Raw genomic sequence first — 18,672 nt, 5'->3', positions numbered from 1 at the left:
TTCTCTGCAGCTTTCGCTTCTTCCTGCTGTCCCGACTAACCAGTGTAACCTGGCTTCCACACTCCAGCAAGTGTTCGCTTCCAGCTTCCCGTTGCTGCAGCGCTTACGTACGACTAAGCTTCCAGACAGCTCCGGCAAGAAGCGTTCGTTTTGTTTCGGCCTCCCCAGCGGTCAACCAAATTTCCTCCTGTCCGGCCACCACCTCAAAGATCCAACCTGTGGCGGACACCGTACAGCCTCTGTACTTGTGATTCCTGCGGCGTGGCCGGTCACGTGATGCATCACTGCATCGCGTGACCCTCCCCGTTTCCCGCCCGTCGTCCTCTGCAACACTTAAGAGGACAACTCCTGCCACCCCCCAGTAGCTTCACTTACTCCTTGCACTCCTTCTACTGATACCGTCCCCTGAATGTCTTAGCCCGTTCAATCGACGCAAATGGTACTCTTCCAGAAAAGTCCGAGCTTCTGGCTCTGCGGGACCAGTTTAGATCCACACCTGACATTTCCCACCACCATTTGGGCCCCACATCGGCTGTTACGCATCGGTTCAACACCGGCACCGGTTCGCCGTTGCGCAAAACACATTATCGGGTCTCGGCAGCCGAACGTCAGGTGAGTGACGAACAGGTGAGACATGCTGCAGCGTGGCGACATTTCGCCATCGCCCTGTCCTTGGGACTCCTACGTCATCGCTGTCTAGAAAAACGACGGCTCTATCTGCTTATGCGTTCACTACCAGCGTGTCAAAATCATCCACAAGGACTTCTGTCCTCTGCCCCGCATGATGACGCCCTCGACCTTTTGCAGGGAGCTTAATTCTATCTTCACACGTAGGTACGGGTACTAGATAGTCTCGATGACCTACACAGATCGCTGTAAGACAGCTTTTGCGATGCCTGACGGGCTGCATGAACTTGACGCCATGCCTTTCGGACTATGAATGCGACTGCCACTTTTGAGCGAATGATGGCCAGCATATAAATCATCATCATCATCATAATCATCAGCCTGACTACGCCGATTGGAGTACGTGGAGCGCGGCTCGACTTAGGGCCGTTTCAAATGCTGCGACTAGAACTAAAATAGTCAGCCTAGTCGATGACGCCGCAGTGCTATTTTCGGTCAGTGCTTTCAGATGCAATCCATACCCAGCGAATTCGATCGGAGGGACAGAATTCGCAGTGTCGCAGCCGAAAATCGCATGCATGTGAAGCGGCGCTTATCTTGCCGTTCGCATAATTACGGCAGGCCGTTTGAGAGTCAGTGAAAACAGTTAGCGACCGCCCGGTACGGAAACCCTCAATTGCCGCTAGAGTGACGGCTAGCTTCTTGGCTTCGGTTACCGTGCAGTTTCCGGGCGAGCCGCTGGTGATCTCCCGATGCTTCGAGTCGAGCACCGCGGCTACTGCCCTTTCGTTGTCGCGGTCGTACTTGGCTGCGTCTACGTATGCCGGTTTATCCGTGCTTGCGTACGTCCTCTGTATTGCTTCTGCTTTTTTTTCGGTACCTGTGCTACCCGGAGTAGTCTGCGCTGCTCGTCTGGTATAGACTCTACCCGCCAGGCTTCTGGAAGTTTTACCGTGCAGCCGAGTATTCTGTGGAGTGCTCTTCCCAACATCGTTTACATAAGCCTGTAAATTTCATAGTGCAGCTGGGCTTCTCTGAGTTCCCCGAAGGTGTTGGGTAACGCCGGCGTAGGAACGTTTCCTTTGACATTGTCTGCGGCAGCTTCAGTGGCGACACGGAGGAGGTGCAGTGCAAACAGGCGGTGCGTGGATTTCGAACTATAATGTTTTCGTAGCGACTAAACTGTAGGACTGTCCACTTTCCACGTTTTGTGCACTTTTAAGTCGCCGCCTGCGCCTTGGCCAATCCCCCGCAGTGGGTATACGCCATTATCTTCTTGAGCACAACAACAATGGAGCCACGCCCTCTGCCACGTGCAGACATAGAAAGTTGAAAGAGGGGTGGGAGGAAAGATTGAAATAAGAGACGCGCGTCGCAACAACCGCGTCCGCCGTAACGACGACACTAGCTTTACCAACAGATACCCCATTGGCAAGGAGCCCTCGCCGCAGGAGACTACCCCTAAATCGCAGCACCGAAGGGAGAGACAAAGCCACCCCCTATCCTGTCGCCTTTCATAACGAAGTGCGTGGAGTCGCAGTTAGTACAGCAAAGCAAGGCTAGGGGAAGTCATCGTAATCACTCTCAGTGTTCGGTTCCACACGTGTGAAATATTTACTTCTCCGCCCTTGCTCCATCCCCAACCTAACTCGGCAGGACTGGGAGGCGACCCTGCTCGGCTGTCACGACTTGCAGGACCAACAAGCCTTAGTCGGGCGCGCCGGGGCGGCGGCTGTCGCCACTGGGGTCCCCTCCACCTAGTGCTTGTAAGGATCGGTCCCTTATCGGCCGATGAAAACATATCTCCTGTCCCTTCTAAATAAATGTTTTCACCACCACCACCACCCGCCCTTGCTGCCTTCTCTAAGGGCACGGTTCCGGTGCCCATTCATAGTGAGACAATTTTGGCGCCTTTTCTTTAATTGCGACATGTATTTTTTAAATAGCTTTTTTTTTTTCAAAGGAAAGGGTGAAGTGTATGTCTAACTTTCCCATTTGACATCTAAATATCGCATTGAGACCCTAAATTTAATAATAGAGAAGCTGTAGCGTGGAGGCGGCTTCGCGTACCACTTGTGCCCAGACCTGCGGTCTCATGATAGACGCACACACTGTGGGATGAGAGGGAGCCTCGACAACATAATTTAGGAGTGCCCAAGTTCTCCCCGAGTGGGCAAAAATATTGACAGTACAGAAACCTGAGAGGCTCTGCTAAGAAGCCCGGACCCTGAGCTCCAGCGCACCACCATCCATCCGGCGGAAGAGGCTGCTACCATTCAATGACTGCCAGCCAGCCTCTAACCGTCGATGCGCAATGTTGGAGATGGGGTTCGGAGTCGCTGCTAGCTGCTGCTGCTCGACAGCGGTTCGGTCAAGCAGCAGCAGAAGCAGCAGCAGCAGCAGCTAGCAGCGACTCCGAACCCCCATAACACCTAGTTGGCAGCGTTGGGATGAACCGGGTGACATCGTGCTGCATCTGCGGGTGAGTATTTGGTTTTTGCTTTGGATCCTCCAGGCTTCAAATTCTGCGCTAACAATTTGAACTGCTAGTTGATCGGGTGTTTGTATGTCTGTAGCACAGGTGTAGTTGTTCATAATCACCATGAGTGAGCAAAGCCAATATTTAAAAGCAGTGACCGTGGACCTGACGAGGTTTTTGAGGACAAACCTGTTGTTCTTGCGCGATTAGTTAGCAGTGGATGTGGAGGAAAAAGCGAAAGATTCGGATATTCTTCAAGCAATCCAAAATTTAGAAACCGAAGAACAGGATGATTTTGAAATTGCTTGGGATAATATGCACAAGTGGGTAAAAGAAGAGCAGTGTAAAAGAGCTGAGGAAACGGAAAGAGAGGAACTTGAGGCACAGCTACAGGACCGTGTGGAGAAACTAGCTGCGGAGCTAGAAGAGCTTAAACTTGAGGCTGAGAAAAGGCGGCTTGCAAAGCTCGACGGGCTTAATGAGAACGAAGTAGCAATGAGCGACGCTATCTTCGTTCCAGCCCATCACCGAGTTGGAGAGACATGACGCCGTAAGACAGGATTGCGAAATGGCGCACAATCGGCATGGATGGTAGTACACGACAAAGCGCGGCCAAAGTAGAGGGGCTAGAGAGACCGTCTCAGAGTTAGCAAGGTGTAACTCCGCCAGAGCTCATCCAGAAAACGTGCGGAAACGGCACGGATGGCGTCGGACAAAGCCGAGCCAAGAGAGGCTCTCCCATTGACTCTCCCGTTTGTTCTAACGCTTGTAAAAATGTAAATAAACCCACTCGTAATCTCTCTCCCACCACGCAACTCATTGACTCGACGGCACTCCTGTCCTGGTGGTGGGAACGGGCGTCGACTTGACCGCGGTTCCGTCAAGCAGCAGAAGCAGCTAGCAGCGGCTCCGAACCCCCATATCCAATAGCAATTCTCCATCTCCCAGGCCTGCGTGCCCGGGGCGAGGATAAACGTCTTTCATATTGAAAATAGAAGCTTTTCAATCAATCAATCAATCAATCAATTCAGAAAAGGGATGAAGGAGTGAATGAAAGAAGCAAAACGAAAGGAAGAAAAAGGCGCCAAAATGGAGGAGAAGGAAAAAGGTTATTGAGTATATACGTCTTCCTGAGTGCAGCCCTCAGTCCAGGGCTCCATGTGTCGCCGCGATCACGCAGGCCCGCACATGTAGGTCTCTCGGCCGTTAGGTGTAGATACAGGCGCAGTACTCTGTGGAAGGCTCTGCCGTAATTCGACCGCATGGGGTTTTTCATCGTGAACTGACAGCGCAGATTTTGCGTTTAGCCTGCATCTAAACTCGGCCACTGCAGAATGGGTTATCTATACATTCATCATTCATGAGTTTCCCCTTGCTACAACGGATTTTTCAACACCTGGCATTTCCTTGGAGTGTGCGGACGTGCAGTTCAAGGCAATGTGAGGTGTCCGTGGCTCTCTTGCTCTGCAGAATACCGTGGCTAAATCTTTATTTACGTCGATCGAGGTTATCTACGAGTAACCTCTGTGAGTCGTGGCGAAATGGTGATGATGATGTCCTCAGGCGATATTGAGCCCGTAAACCACTTTTTCCTCTTCTGCCAGCGGTTCGCTGCTCTCCGTAAAATTTACTTGGAAAATTTGCCCCTCTCTCCTTCGGGGCAAGCACCAAGGTATACGCCCTGAAACAATTGTGCGATTATATTCAGGTAGATTCCTCTGCTAGAATTAAGAATGAGAATTCACTGCTTTTTCTTTTCCGTTTTTTTCGTGAATTTTTTGTACAAATTCTATTCTAAGACACAAAATTATCCAAATACTCCACTCTTTGTACACGAGTGCATTTGTATCCGCTGTGCACTCTGGCCAATCTCCCGCCGTGGGTTTGCGCCATTAAGATTGAGGTCATCATCTTCATCTTTCCAGCGCGAACAGCTCGCGATCTAACAGTATTTGTTTAGCTTATTTCAATTACACATCTGAGTTTCTTTCATTTATTTCCTAATATTTATCATTATCATTATTATTTTATTTTTTCCCCATCATTATTTTCCTGTTTAACATTTTGTGCACCTATCAGTTGCCGCCTGTGTCTTGGCCAATCCCCTGCAGTGGCTACGCGCCATTATTTAGAGGACAACAACAACAACATCTCGCGAAGCTCGCGCACTCAACGACCGTTGCTCGCTCCGACCGGAGCTCTATCCCCTGAGGTCCCGCTGCACCTGCTGCCTGCCCTGCCTGCCCTCGGAGCCCTCCTGCTGGTACTTGCCGGAGCACTGTCTACGTGCGAAGTACCGTCAACTGTCGAGCCACCCTGAGGAGACACCAGGTGTCACGTCCCTCTGTTTTCTCCTCGCAGGACCCTACCGGTTCCCAACCAGCGAGACTGCTGCCCAAGGCCGAGGCCTGTCCCATACCCTGAAGGCCACCGACTGAGGCACCAGGTGGGATAGCATGCGTATCCCGAGCAGTCGCGTGTTCATCGGCTGTGCTTTCGGCTACAAGCCATTATTCCTCGAAGCACACTGCGCGCTCTGACTGTAGCATGGGCGCTGCTCTGTCGGCAACTGTCACATCGTACAGTTCCTGAAGCTTATGCTCTCAGGCCCTTGTCGTCCCTGCCAGCTTTATGCTCGCTGAAAGTGCTAGTCTTTCAGCGAATTTAGACGCTCTTGCCAGCACACGCCGCTAACACATTTTAAAGGGCAGTTGTTTCTTCGTATTGAAAGCGCCAACATCGCTATCAACAAGTTCGAGTGATTCAATCTTTAGCGCTACTATCATATCCGCTCGCGTCGGTCCGACATCAGCACCGAACCTCAGCCACGGCGCACATGTTCGCTACTCACATTTAGGCATTGGCGGTCTCTTATTGAGGTAGGGGACACGGAATAAATTATTTGGCGATCACTCATTCGTTATAATGCGGATAGTGAGCGTTAGCAGGTTTTCAGTCATTTTGCGAGGACCTTACCCTATTCCGCGGGCCGCTCATACTTCTCGCGCCCACTGTTCGGGGCTCGCACACACCTCACATTCGGCCTCGGTCCATTGCTTCTGCTGCAAAAATTCGCTGTGGCTTAGCTCGGTTAAGCCCGGTAATTGCGAAAGCAATATCCGTACCTACGCCATGGTGCAGCTGGTAGTGTAGCTGGTGGTGGTGCTTGTGGTTACACTTGTGGTGATGCATCGGTTATACTATCCAATCCAATCCAATCCAAACCAATCTAATGCAATCCCATCCAATCCAATCCATTCCAATGCAATCCAATTCAATTCAATCCACTCCAATCCAATCCACTGCAATCCACTCCTATCCAATCCAATCCAAACCAATCCAATGTAATCTACTCTAATCTAATGTAATCTCATCTAATCTGATTTAATTCAATCTAATGCAATCAAGGTCAAATGCAGGTCAATGGTGGTCACCGCCGCGGCACGGCAAAGGCGTGAAAGTGCAAGTAGTATTGCTTTGGAGGTCACCGCCGCGGCACGATGGTGGTCATCGCCGCGGCACGGCAAAGGCGTAAAAGTGCAAAAGTGCAAGTAGTATTGCTTTCGCAATAAAACGGCGGTCCCTGCTACGCTTGCGAGCCAGCGGCCACTCGTTTACGCGTCCTGTCCTTCGCCCGAGCTTTTGTACGAAGTTCCTCCTCAACGCGACTCTTGAGCTTCATCCACGCATGGCAACTGAGACAAGGAAGACCCGCCTCCTTGTCTCTTCTTGATAATGCACTTACATTTTGAGACCAATGCGATGGATTGTCGCGAGGGGATAGTAGCGCTGTACTTAAGCTCCGGTTTTCTCAATCAAAAACATTTGGAAGAGCAGCATTCGTCCTGTCACATATGTGTCTATTTCGTGGGCGTTTTTTCTTGCTGCTGCGTTTTTTTTTTTCAAGATGGTTTATGAAGTTTGAACGTCCCAAAGCGACTCAGGCTATGAGGGACGCCGTAGTGAAGGGCTCCGGAAATTTAGACCACCTGGGGTTCTTTAACGTGCACTGACATCGCACAGTACACGGGCCTCAAGAATTTTGCCTCCTTCGCAATTCAGTCGCCGCGGCCGGGATCGAACCTGCGTCTTTTGGGTCAGCAGCCGAGCCCCATAACCACTGAGCCACCGCGGCGGCGCATCGCTTTCTATATAGTGACATTTTGCTAGGCAATAGTTTCAACAAGACTGACGACTGGGCGAATTGGTGCTGATTCATCTTAAAACCAGCCGGAAAACACAACACAAAAGAAGAGAATAGAACAAGGTGAGGCTGGACTAACAACTGAAGTTTTAATGAAGGAAAGCGGTGAAAAAAGACTCGCAAAGAAATGCACCCGCACTAACCCCCATAGCAGTGAAAGGGCGAAACAACAATCTAAAGTCACTGGCGCACTAGTTAATCATCTAAAAAGGCAAGTTCCTTACGGTGAAAGCTCACGGACGGCTTAGCCACACACGTGTCGTTTTCCTTACCATTGTAGCAGGCCTCTACTAACTCCCTACAGATTTGTTTTATCATTTTCATAAACCACTGATGTGTCGCGGAAATCAGGCGTAAAAAGACACAGGTCGTCCCCAGATTTGCTTTTACGAGATTGAACGTGCAATACCAGATTAGACTGCAATGATTTCTCAGAGGAAGTATGCGTCGGTAATGGCTTTACTCTTGGACACTTTCCGGGATAGCTAAAAGCAAGCTGGGGTCTGTTGGTGGTCGCGGAGGTTTTCGCTACGATAACTGCGACCCAGGTTTCTGCCAAGATATCATGAAAAAATGTTGAAAAGAATCCACGCGGGAATGTTTTCCAGCGCGTTATTGCTACTAGGGGCGCCCAAAACCACTCCGGTGCCTCTCGCTCCGGCGTTCTCCATAGTCCAAAGAGCATAGCAATGCAGTGTGGTTAACATTGAATAAGTAGTGCTGTTCTTACAGGTCTAGACCACATCAGCTGTGCGTCAGGCTCATGTTGTGATTTATTGTGTTCCTGTGTCAATGATTTCAGAACATCGTCCCATTGCTTTTAATGCTTCTAGGTTTAACACAAAGGGGCGTCCTCGGGAAGCACTCCGGAGGCGCCAGACCTCGCAGCGAAAAGTAACCTCTTTGCTGACGACTTTTTCTTGACCAGCAAGACCACCTAGACTTGCCTAACCATGGGTAAGCACCGGTGTCCTTGTCTTATTTCTGCTGTTTTAGCATCCTACAAAAGCTCCATACTTTTATTTTAAGTTCATAACAAAGAAATTTCTGAACACTGCTTATGATTCTCGCTTCTTTTCCAGGTGAAGAATCGAGTAAGTACTGCAGTCCATATCAGAGCGGGGTTGAAAAGTTGTCAGAGCCAAAAATTGGCGGAGCGCTAGATGTTGTGACTTCATACTCAGTGACTGGACTACAAACGCGGGCCAGAAAAAGCCGTGTTCAATTGCGGTTTCCAGCCACACGGACTCTTAATGAGAACGCCGCAGCAATCGTACAGGAGCTAAGGCGCATCTGCCCAGCCGATAGTGTTGGAGGATGCAACCAGCGCCTTCCACTCACGCAGAGCGCGGCGAATGGAGAGACAGGAGAGGGCGCTGACGTAGCTGCTAGAGGCTTGAAAATAGGACAGGAGATATAACAGCATCGCTCCAAGTACTGATGATGCTGAATGTCCCCCTCACGTTAGGCTACCATAGGGTTTTCATGAGGGCATCCCGGAAGTAAAGATCCCAAATATTTTAGTTCTTTTAGTTGAAGCCTCTCTATCTAAGTATCTGTAGCGGCAGCGGTGCCACCGACGGAGTTTGCGGCATCCCTGTTTGCCAAGCGTAGTCGGTACGGATGGAAGGATGGATGATAAGAGCGTCCCCTTTGAAACGGGGTGGTAGTAGTTGCTACCATACTCTGCCTTTTTTATATTTTGTCCCAAACAGAACGAGTAGTCTGCCCAATATTGGAAATGGATGGTCTCCCTCTCGTCCTTTGCAGGACCGGTATTTGCCAGTACATTTCCAATTTGAGCCAATCACCTGTGCCGCTGTGGAGTATTATAAATCGTTTTATATATTCGTCATAACTACTTTAGTAATCCTGCACTTCTATCATTATGTCAGCGCTCTGCTTTTGAGCCAGTAATCTTTCGATGGCTTTTTACTAACTTCCACCGCAGATTCATACACATGGACATTGTTATCCCTAACTATAGGTTATCTCTAACTGGTGCAAACTTCGGTGCTGGTGCCACCGAGCAGTGGTCCGCGGCCACATCAAGGTTGTGGCCATCGAACATTTATTACCGGTCTCAGAAAGCTGGAACGGGGTGGTGGAAAGCTGGAACGGGGTGAAACGGGGTGGTAGCAGTTGCTACCATTCTCTGCCTTTTTTTATATATTTTGTCCCAAACTGCACGGATAGTCGGCCCAAGATTGCAAATGGATGGTTTCACTCTCGTCCTTTGTAGGACCTGACTTTGCCAATGCGTTTCCAATATTTGGCCGATTACTTGTGGTGCTGTGGTATGTTATAGGTTATCTCCAATTGGTACAGACTTCGGTGCTGGTGCCACCGAACAGTGGCCAGCGGCCACATCAAGGTTGTGGCCTACAAACATTTATTACCGGTCTCAGAAAGCTGGAGTTTGCTTCGAAGCTGTAGAATTGTGGATTAGTGTGGCTTTTTCAGCGCATAGGACGGCAGTATAGAGGTCTTGTTTCTTTCGGGATGTTCTTGCCTTGTTTTATTTAAACTGTCCTGGCTGCCGTTAGTTATTTATATTTTTATTTTATTTTCGCAATACTGCCTACCCTCATTTGGGTCCAGGCAGGGAGGGCAGAAGAACACATTCACTCAACAGTGTAGCACATATACAATGTAAAATAGCTCACAAAATGCGTTGTCAAATTCAACAGCCGATATCACCTGTAGAGGCAGGGCGTTCTATTCGTCAATAGTTCTCGGGACAAAAGAAAATTTAAAAGCGTTAGTATGCACGAAGTATGGTGCTAAAGTGGGATTATGATGACAACGAGTTCTACGCGTTTCAGAAAACTGCACATAGGGAGCTGGAGAGATGCCTAGTTTTCCAGGGATTAGTTGGTGAAGGAAAGTTAGACGGGCTATCTTGCGTCTGACGTGGAGATGTTTAATATCATTTGCTGCGCGCCTCTGTATTTTTCTAATTCTCTTATGTCTTTTTTTGCATATGGGTCCCAAACGAAGGCTATCTTGGTTCTTAAGGGCTCTCAACTTCGTTTAAGGCTTTGGAAAGCACTAAACGTAATTTCGTAGCGTTTGTGCCCTATAGTTAAGGCACTAACTTACGTCTTTGGCTGTAATCACTGCTATAGCTACATTCTTAGATGTAAATGCTCCTTATATGTCAGTTAGGGGTATACAGTTCTGGGATGTCGACATTTGTTTTAAATGAAGTACATTGTCGTTAATGAGAGCGCCATATTTCCTTTCTAGCCGCCATGTCGACGGTCGGTAAGTACTGCCACCCTTGGCGCATCAGTGGTGGAAATTGGGTGCCAAGGCTTCGCATTATGCACTCGCTTCCGAGCCGCAAGTAGCTACAGTGCAGGTTATCAACCTTTTGAGCTTGCGTCAGCGAAAAGAAAGTGTAAATGCAATAACAGCTCTCATGCTCAATCTATGCGCCTAATCCGAGTGTTTCGGACATGTTGGAGGAAAGGTACTGCGCCATGCGGCCTAAAATAGTTCGGTGTAGAGAATAACAGCCAAGCAGAGCTGGGCGGCAGTGACTCGAAGCACGCACTGTATACAGTTCGGCAGAATATCAGGTTGAACACTGCGGGCATGGGGTACATTCGTTCCTTGTCGCGTACTGTGGCCGCAGCCAGTCGGCGTGTTCTCTTTTGAATTGTTGTCCGATAAGAAGCCGCACAATTAGGAGGCTCGTTTCTATCGCGGGCACTAGCTCCTGCTCGATCGTTAAGCACCGCACTGCGCATGAAATGTCAACAATTATGTTGCAAATTTATTTATTTTTAGTCTTTCCGCGGTATGCACTGTTGGAAGGCGACGGAGAAGAACGGCGAGGGGCTCAAGTGTGTCATTTTCGAGGAGATCGGCCAGTACATTTGTAATGTCACACTAAACGATAATAAGCAAGGTAATACACGGCGATGCATATCCGAGGTGGACACGAAAAAGACAAGGAAGCCACAGAAGTCTGGTTAAGTCTAACTGGTGACCTGTCACACTCACTGCGGGTCGCCGAACATAAGACTGTTAGCAGTGTAACAGTGCAAAAGATGAGAACCATTCAACTTCGAAGAAAAAGTAGGCAGTAGTCAGTGCAGTGGTCAATACGTTTCCAATAATGAGGCGATATTGCCTATGCTGCTTGGGTCGTTTCCCAGCGCGAGGCACCACGCACAGGTACAAGCCCGGGGGAGCTTTAACTGGCTTGAGGAACACGTGTGCATAATCAGCGTCTGCAGCAAGCAGTTAAGCCACAACCGCACCTCTTGATCGCTATCGCAACAGCGCGCAAGGCGACCACGGTGGCACCGTGCCCTTGGGAACAAGGACTACAATCTCCTAACACAAGCAACATTGTTTGCTGAAACAATACCGCCGGCTGCCGGCAGCCGAGGAAAAGTTGGGAATGGCTCCAATAGGGTCAACGACGTGTAAGCACATCTTAAAGTTTCGCCGGGGACGCCGATACTTCGAGAACGGACGCAACGAGCTCGAGAGATCCGTTCCTACGAGGCCACGCTCCGCTGACGGAGAGTGGATTCGAGCTGCCGTTCGCACGCTTCTACTGACCTGAATCCAAGATGAATTATTACCGATCCGGTGTCCCCTCGCAGAACTTTCAATATACCTGGAGGAGAAGGCAAAAGAGGAAACTAGAAAAGAGCGGAGGAGGAGAGGCGGCGCTGCGAGGAGGGTTCTGGGACGCCAGTGAGGAAATTGCCACGTTTATTGCCAATGATGTAAATCGTAGGGGGCGCCTGGTTTGCCGCAAAAGTTTGCATGATTACGAGAATTGGTCTGGGTATCGGACATGCAGCAGTATTGGGTATTGAGCAGTCCGGGTTTGTAGTTGTCGCCAATGTGCAGCCTGCGCTATGGTGAGGGACGGAGCGGGGGTGCGTATTCCCTTCTTTTGTCTCGGTAATACGAGAGAATATCACGGAAGGAGACCAGGTAGTGCGCGGGCCGTGGGCGAACGGACCGTCGTGTGAATCGCCCTTTAACGCCATTTTAAGTACGTGCGCAGTCGCCTTCTTTGCGCGAGGAACGTGCCGGCCACACAAATGGCTCGAAGGGCAACGCGAAAATCGCGAGCCGGCCGCCCTAGAAGCTCGCCAGGAGCAGAACAGCTGTGAAAGACAATACGAGCAGAATCGCTTTATTAAGGCGAAAGCCTTTAATGCCTCATACTGTCGTGAGCAGGGAATGCACTACCTGGTCTCCTTCCGTGATATTCTCTCGTATTACCGAGACAAAAGCAGGGAATACGCACCCCCCGCTCCGTCCCTCACCATAGCGCAGGCTGCACATTGGCGACAACTACAAACCCGGACTGCTCAATACCCAATACTGCTGCATGCCCGATACCCAGACCAATGCTCGTAATCATGCAAACTTTTGCGTCAAACCAGGCGCCCCCTACGATTTACATCATTGGCAATAAACGTTTCCACCACCACCTACGTGTTCATGCGTCAGCACATTGAGAGGCGCGCTTACCAGGTCCAGAAGACGCGCAGAATCGCGGCGGCGGTGCGCGGAGGCAGACTCGCCGGAGGAATAGACCGAAGAGCGCAACAGCCGTGAAAGAAAAAAAGAGGAGAAGGGAGAAAAGAGCGGAGGAGGAGAGGCGGCGCTGCGAGGAGGGTTCTGGGACGCCAGTGAGGAAATTGCCGGAAACTTAAGGCTAGCTCTAAGGCCCAGTGTAAAAACTCTCTTACTCCGCTAAGTCCTGTTGACCATCGGGCGAGCCGGAGTGAAGCCTTACACCCCAACAAGGCCGATGAGGAGTAAGCGAAATAAGGAGAGATAATGGCAGTGTTGCATGAGTACAGAATGTGTTCTATGTCTGCCCCAATCTACAGACAGTTGGGGCAGTGAGCTGTGTCGCGCAATTGAAAATAGCAGATCATTAGAGGGATTAGGTGAGCTAGAACTTAGCGATGGGCGTGTGTAAGGGCACAATTGCGCGGTTTTTGCTGCAGTTCTGGTAGTTTTCAGCTATATCCTCTTTTTATGTTGCGGCTTCTTCCGCCAACGTTTTTTGATAGCGCTTGATGCTCCGACTGAGGTGACATCTGTTGACAGCTAGCTATACCTAAGCAAGGAGGAGGTGCGCGAGGAAGCTCAGTTCTTGGGGATGGTCACCTTGTGAGTGCTGTCAGCTCCATACTAGATTGGTTTTAAGTTTCTGCAAAGTGTTCCGGCATAGACGACATGGTTTCTACTAAGGACACTGCGCAATATGGATATCGCCAGCGCTGCAATCAAGAACTCTGTTTTTTGGCACCATGCGACAAGACTTAGCTGAAGAGCCACGAAAATAACCCCAGGCCGCAGTTTACAAAACGTATACATAAGGTACCCTTTTTTTTTTTTTCACCGGCAGATTTAACCGAGATCTCCATTGGGTCTTTGGGTTTTCGTTCGGACCTCAGATTTCATGGCGAACAGAAGTCGCAAGGATAGGATTAGGTCAGAAAAACCGACCGCTCGCGCAATAATTGTCATCGATACGCGCGTCGACATGATGGCCTACAAAACACTACCTAGCACATTTGACACCTGCTATGCACTGGGTGGGCCAAGGACAAGTACGCGACCAGTACAAGACGTTCTTAAGTGCATCGACCATTCGTGAACAAGGCGAAAGTCTTCCATGTGCATAAATTAACCGTAAAGAATTGAGTATACGTGTTGCTGTCTTGCTGGTGCCATAAATCATGACTCTATTTTTCAGAGAGCAGCCAAATGTCGAGTAAGTACCTAGATTCGAAGATTTTCAGCCCTATATATACTCTGTAGCTTGCGCGGCAGTTGAACTCATAATCCCTGCATGGAGCGAGACAACGCTGGAAGACTGGCAGTTTAAACCCGAGCCTAATACTAATGAAAGGAAGACCGATCGAATGACCCAGGAAATAACGGAAAAGTTACTGTTCATTCATCATCAGATGTTTTTAGTGCTAAACCCAGACCCAGGATTAACTGAATTCGTTTTGCTGATGAAGCTGGTAGTGATCGTTACTCTTGAATAACTCAGTAACTGCGCGTGCAATATCGCTGCTCCCTTAAGCAATCATAGAAACTTTTCACTGAGAACTGTGCAATGCTTATTGATAGCGTTTCCTTGAAGACTTTTTGAAAGCACTTAGTTTCTGTACCTACCTGGCATATATAGTGTATTAACCACTTTCCTCAATTTGTTAGTCGAATTTTAGCGCTCAGATTTTTCTACATTTTCCTCGGCTAATTTAATATTTTTTCGCAATATTTATTCTCTACAGCCATCGAAGGAGGAGGAGGAGGGTAAGAATAGACTTTGAATGGTATACATCCAAAGTTCCTTATTTTTACTCTGCAATCAGGACATTGAAATTTGTTTATTGCAAATAACTACGTGCATTTCATTGAAAAGTACATTTTGTTTTGCCTCAAGCTTTGTATTATCTTTGCGCTAGCGCCACGTAAAGGAATGGACATGTAGAAGTAGACAGTAGAGCGCTTTGGTGGTACACTGGGGAGCCTTCACCCTTCAGAAATGGTGCTCATTTCTCAAGCGGTTTTTCTCTGAAAAGTTATCCTTTGCCGAAAGAAATAAATTTGTTCGGTTTTTTAGTCAAATGGCAGTGAAAAGTTATTCTTTGCCGAAGGAAATAAATTTGATCGGTTTTTTTAGTGAAATGGGCAGTGTCTTCGCATTATGCCACTCTGCGACCGCAATATGTAGGACACAAGCCAACTGTTTTCTAGCAGTTGGACGTAAACATTAACTAAAACGCACGACGAGTTAGTTGTACGGGATCGATAATCTGTTGTCTAGCTGCTGCTCGGCAGCCGTTGGCTCCAGTCTTCGCGAATCGTGTCTTTGGCAACAGCAGTAACTGCAGCCTAAGCCTCGTAGGCGGTTTGCTTCTGGTTGACTGTGCGATAATGTCGCGTTAATCACAGCAGTCGCCGAAGAAGATAGATAGCTGTCTCCGGAACACTCCGCAGCCGGGAATTATTATAGATTACATATCACTTCCGTCCTCGGAAATACATTCTCTGGGACTGAACACCAAATGACGGCGCAAAACATTTGCGTCGGCACTTGGAGGAAAACTTGTGTGTCGAGGTGGCACCTGAATAACCACAGGTTCAAAATTAAGTGGATAAAATGCAAAGAGTAGGGGTGTCTTTCTAATCCAGCATTGTATATATGCCCACGTGCAGGGAGCTCTGCATACGTGGTAGAAGGGTTGGTTATCTGTGCGATCCAGCTGAGCTTTGAAGAACAGAAACGCTGAGGAGGGAAAGATGAAGTGGGTCAAGAAGAAGACAGTTTTATCATATGATCAGTGTTGCATCATCTGCGCCAACCGTTCCTACTACGTATCTGCAATGTTTTTATTGCGAAAGCAATACTACTTGCACTTTCACGTCTTTGCCGTGCCGCGGCGGTGACCACCATCGTGCCGCGGCGGTGACCACCATTGACCTTCATTTGACCTTGATTGCTTTAGATTAGATTAGATTGGACTGAACTGGATTGGACTGGACTGGATTGGATTAGATTAGATTACATTACATTACATTACATTAGATTACATTGAATTGGATTGGAATGGATTGAATTGGATTGCATTGGATTAGGTTGGATTGGGTTGGATTGGTTTGGATTGGATTGGATTGGATTGTATAACCGATGCATCACCACAACTCTAACCACAAGCACCACCACCAGCTACACTACCAGCTGTACCATATGGCGTAGGTACGGATATTGCTTTCGCAATTACCGGGCTTAACTAAGCCAAGTCACAGCGACTTTTTTTTTCTTTTTATCGACGCCTTTGTGGTGACCACGCCTGCCAGGGAGTCCGGAAGAACGAGAAACACACAGATGTAAAACAGGATTGTAATAGTTTAGACACAGAATCCCAGCTGCGGTCTTTTTTGCGGCCTCAGAAACGTTTCGTTCTTTTCGCACCCCGCAGCGAGCCCTTGCAAGTCTGAACAGTTGTACGGGTTGAGTATGAAAGCCGGCGAAGATGACAGTGAGCAAAGCACGTGGTTAACGGGCTAAATACAAATGACAAAAAATCTCTTTCCAGTGAGAAGAAAGAAGGCGCTAGCGTCGTTCTTCTCGTCGGCCTTTGCTTTGCGTTCCTGCTGGTTATTGGCGTTGGATACTCAGTCTTAGGAGCTTCTGGTAAGTGTGCTTATAGTTTTGCAAATACATATTTTGCGACTTAAATAAACCGTTCCTTGTTTTCACCGTATGCTGTATGGGCGTTTGCAGTTAATGACTTCCTGAACCTTATTACTCGGAGCCCTACACGCAGATGCCTTCAAAAGTGTACAGCGATGGTTCTGAGGCGAAATTAACAGGAGTAAAAAATATAGTACTAAATACCGATGCGATGGGTTTTTTTTTTCGCGAAGAGTAAGTATATTACAAAGACATAGCGCGAAAAAAGTGTTTGGGTTTTAACGTAGTTACCAAATAGACGTGTGAGAGTATGTGTTTAGCCTTGTTGACTCATGGTTTTGCTTTGCTGGTTCGTCGGCAGCTCTGGTATCGATATTAGACTCGGGTAGGCGTCTGGTCGAGGTTTAAAGGGTCAGTCTAATGAATTTTATCGGTCAAGCCGGACCTCTCGCTTCGGACTGAATTTTCGTTGTTGCTGCCTTTTTCAGAGCGTTCACTGGTCATAAAAGGGGCGCCGGTCTTTCGCTTCGTCTCATCTCACCTATAAGAAAACGTAAAAGTGATACATTTGCTTTATTTTAATAATTAGAGTAACGATTCTGCCGCTTCTAGGCTTGAGTGGAGAGTCGGTTTGTTTACAGCAATGGTTCCTGTCCTGACAACCAGATGGCGCCGCTATAGGCTGAGTTTATTTTTGTGTCTCTGCTAGTATACGCTGAACTAAAAGTAGGAATGGGCCTGCGTTTAGCGTACGTATAACTATAAATATTCATGTGATTTACAGAAAAAGCGAGCGGTACGCCTTCTACAGTTTACTAGAGCAAAACGTTACGTTTCTCTGACATTGGGGCATACAAAAGGTATGTAGTATATTCACTTATGCTTCTACAAAAGAGGGCTACCTACCACCTGCACCAACAAAATGAACGTTTGGGGTCGCCACCATGCATTCTTTACGCGACTTTTAACGCCGCAATATAATATGAATTCCTGTCTAAACCGGGAGCAGTTCCCTCGTTATTGATGTTATAGGGTGCCAACTGCCAGAATATGCCATTATTTATGCCCTCATCACGGTGAGTAGACTGACCCTTTAACTGACCTGATCTGTTCGAACCGCAGATGAAAGTTGACGAAGATGACGATGTGCGATGCACGGCACGAGTGTTGGTTGCAGTTCAACACGAGGCGTTATCGGCTACGCCTGTAGCTTAGTGCTCTCGTGCAGTGGCCAGCGAAGCTATTCTGTTCATGAGGCCGCGTGTTCGTTACCCACTCAGGGCAATATTTATTTTATTTCTGCACCGGCATGTTCAGGGGCGCCACACGATTCGTGGTTGGGTTTCACCCCGAGCAGTTATTTTTGGCACTTAAAGCAATTACGCACGAAGTGAATACGCGTAAGAGCACGAAATGAAGGAGCAAAGATAGGAAGGTCACTTCAGTCTCAAAAAAATCCAGCACCAACTGAACCAACACCAAGTGAACCTCGTCGAAATCATTGTGAGCAGCACTCACGGCTGTGCTTCGCACGAATCAAGCCGGCCATGTTTGCCCCAGGTTTTGTCGCGGTGAAGACGATCTTGTCGAGGAAAGAGAGGATTCTCGCATACTCGTGGCTTTTTTGTGGAACGAACTCACTGATTGCGGCAGCGCAACCTTTCGTCGAGGCAACGCTGACGAATTCAAATTCGGCATCTCCTGGTATCCACGGAAACCTTTTCACTGAGTTGCTTCTTTGCACGCAGGGTCAAGCGGTGAGGTGACTGAGGATGGGTCAGGTGGAGGAGGTGGAGGCGGAGGAGGAGGAGGAGGAGGAGGCGGAGGTGGCCCTGCCTACAACCCGGCTCCAGGTGAGCTTCAGTAACAAGCCCAATTGCACGTTGGGCATTAAGATAATACTATTCATTTTTACAAAATACAAAGGTCATGCCCACTGCCCTCGCGGATGCGAGGTGCTGCGGACATTGCGCCACTTCAGTGCCTCCCCGGTAAAACAGACCTGTCCCGAGTGAAAAAAAGCTGTATGCTCCCATAACCTTATACAGAACCATAAAGCAATGTACAATTATCACTCAAATGTCATACAAACGGCATGTGTTTTTAAAAATACCTTTTTTTCTCCAGAAGCCATGCAATATCGTTCAAATTGTTTGACAG

General features: G+C 48.5%; 1 protein-coding gene across 1 annotated transcript in view; it reads left to right on the top strand.

Moving 5' to 3' along the window:
* Positions 1-10,564: 10,564 nt before the first annotated feature.
* LOC149331573 (uncharacterized) overlaps positions 10,565-18,672 on the top strand; it is a 38,587-nt gene continuing 30,479 nt past the window's right edge. Inside the window, exons 1-2 of the mRNA XM_089557372.1 lie at positions 10,565-10,577; positions 18,261-18,365. Coding sequence (XP_089413498.1) covers positions 10,565-10,577; positions 18,261-18,365 — 118 coding nt within the window. The remainder of the gene's footprint in view (positions 10,578-18,260; positions 18,366-18,672) is intronic.

Source organism: Amblyomma mixtum, chromosome 8, assembly GCF_055824585.1.
Source record: "Amblyomma mixtum isolate Tamu chromosome 8, ASM5582458v1, whole genome shotgun sequence".
Lineage (NCBI taxonomy): Eukaryota > Metazoa > Arthropoda > Arachnida > Ixodida > Ixodidae > Amblyomma > Amblyomma mixtum.
The sequence above is the reverse complement of the archived record's forward strand: the minus strand, read 5'-3'. Positions and strand labels throughout refer to the sequence as shown.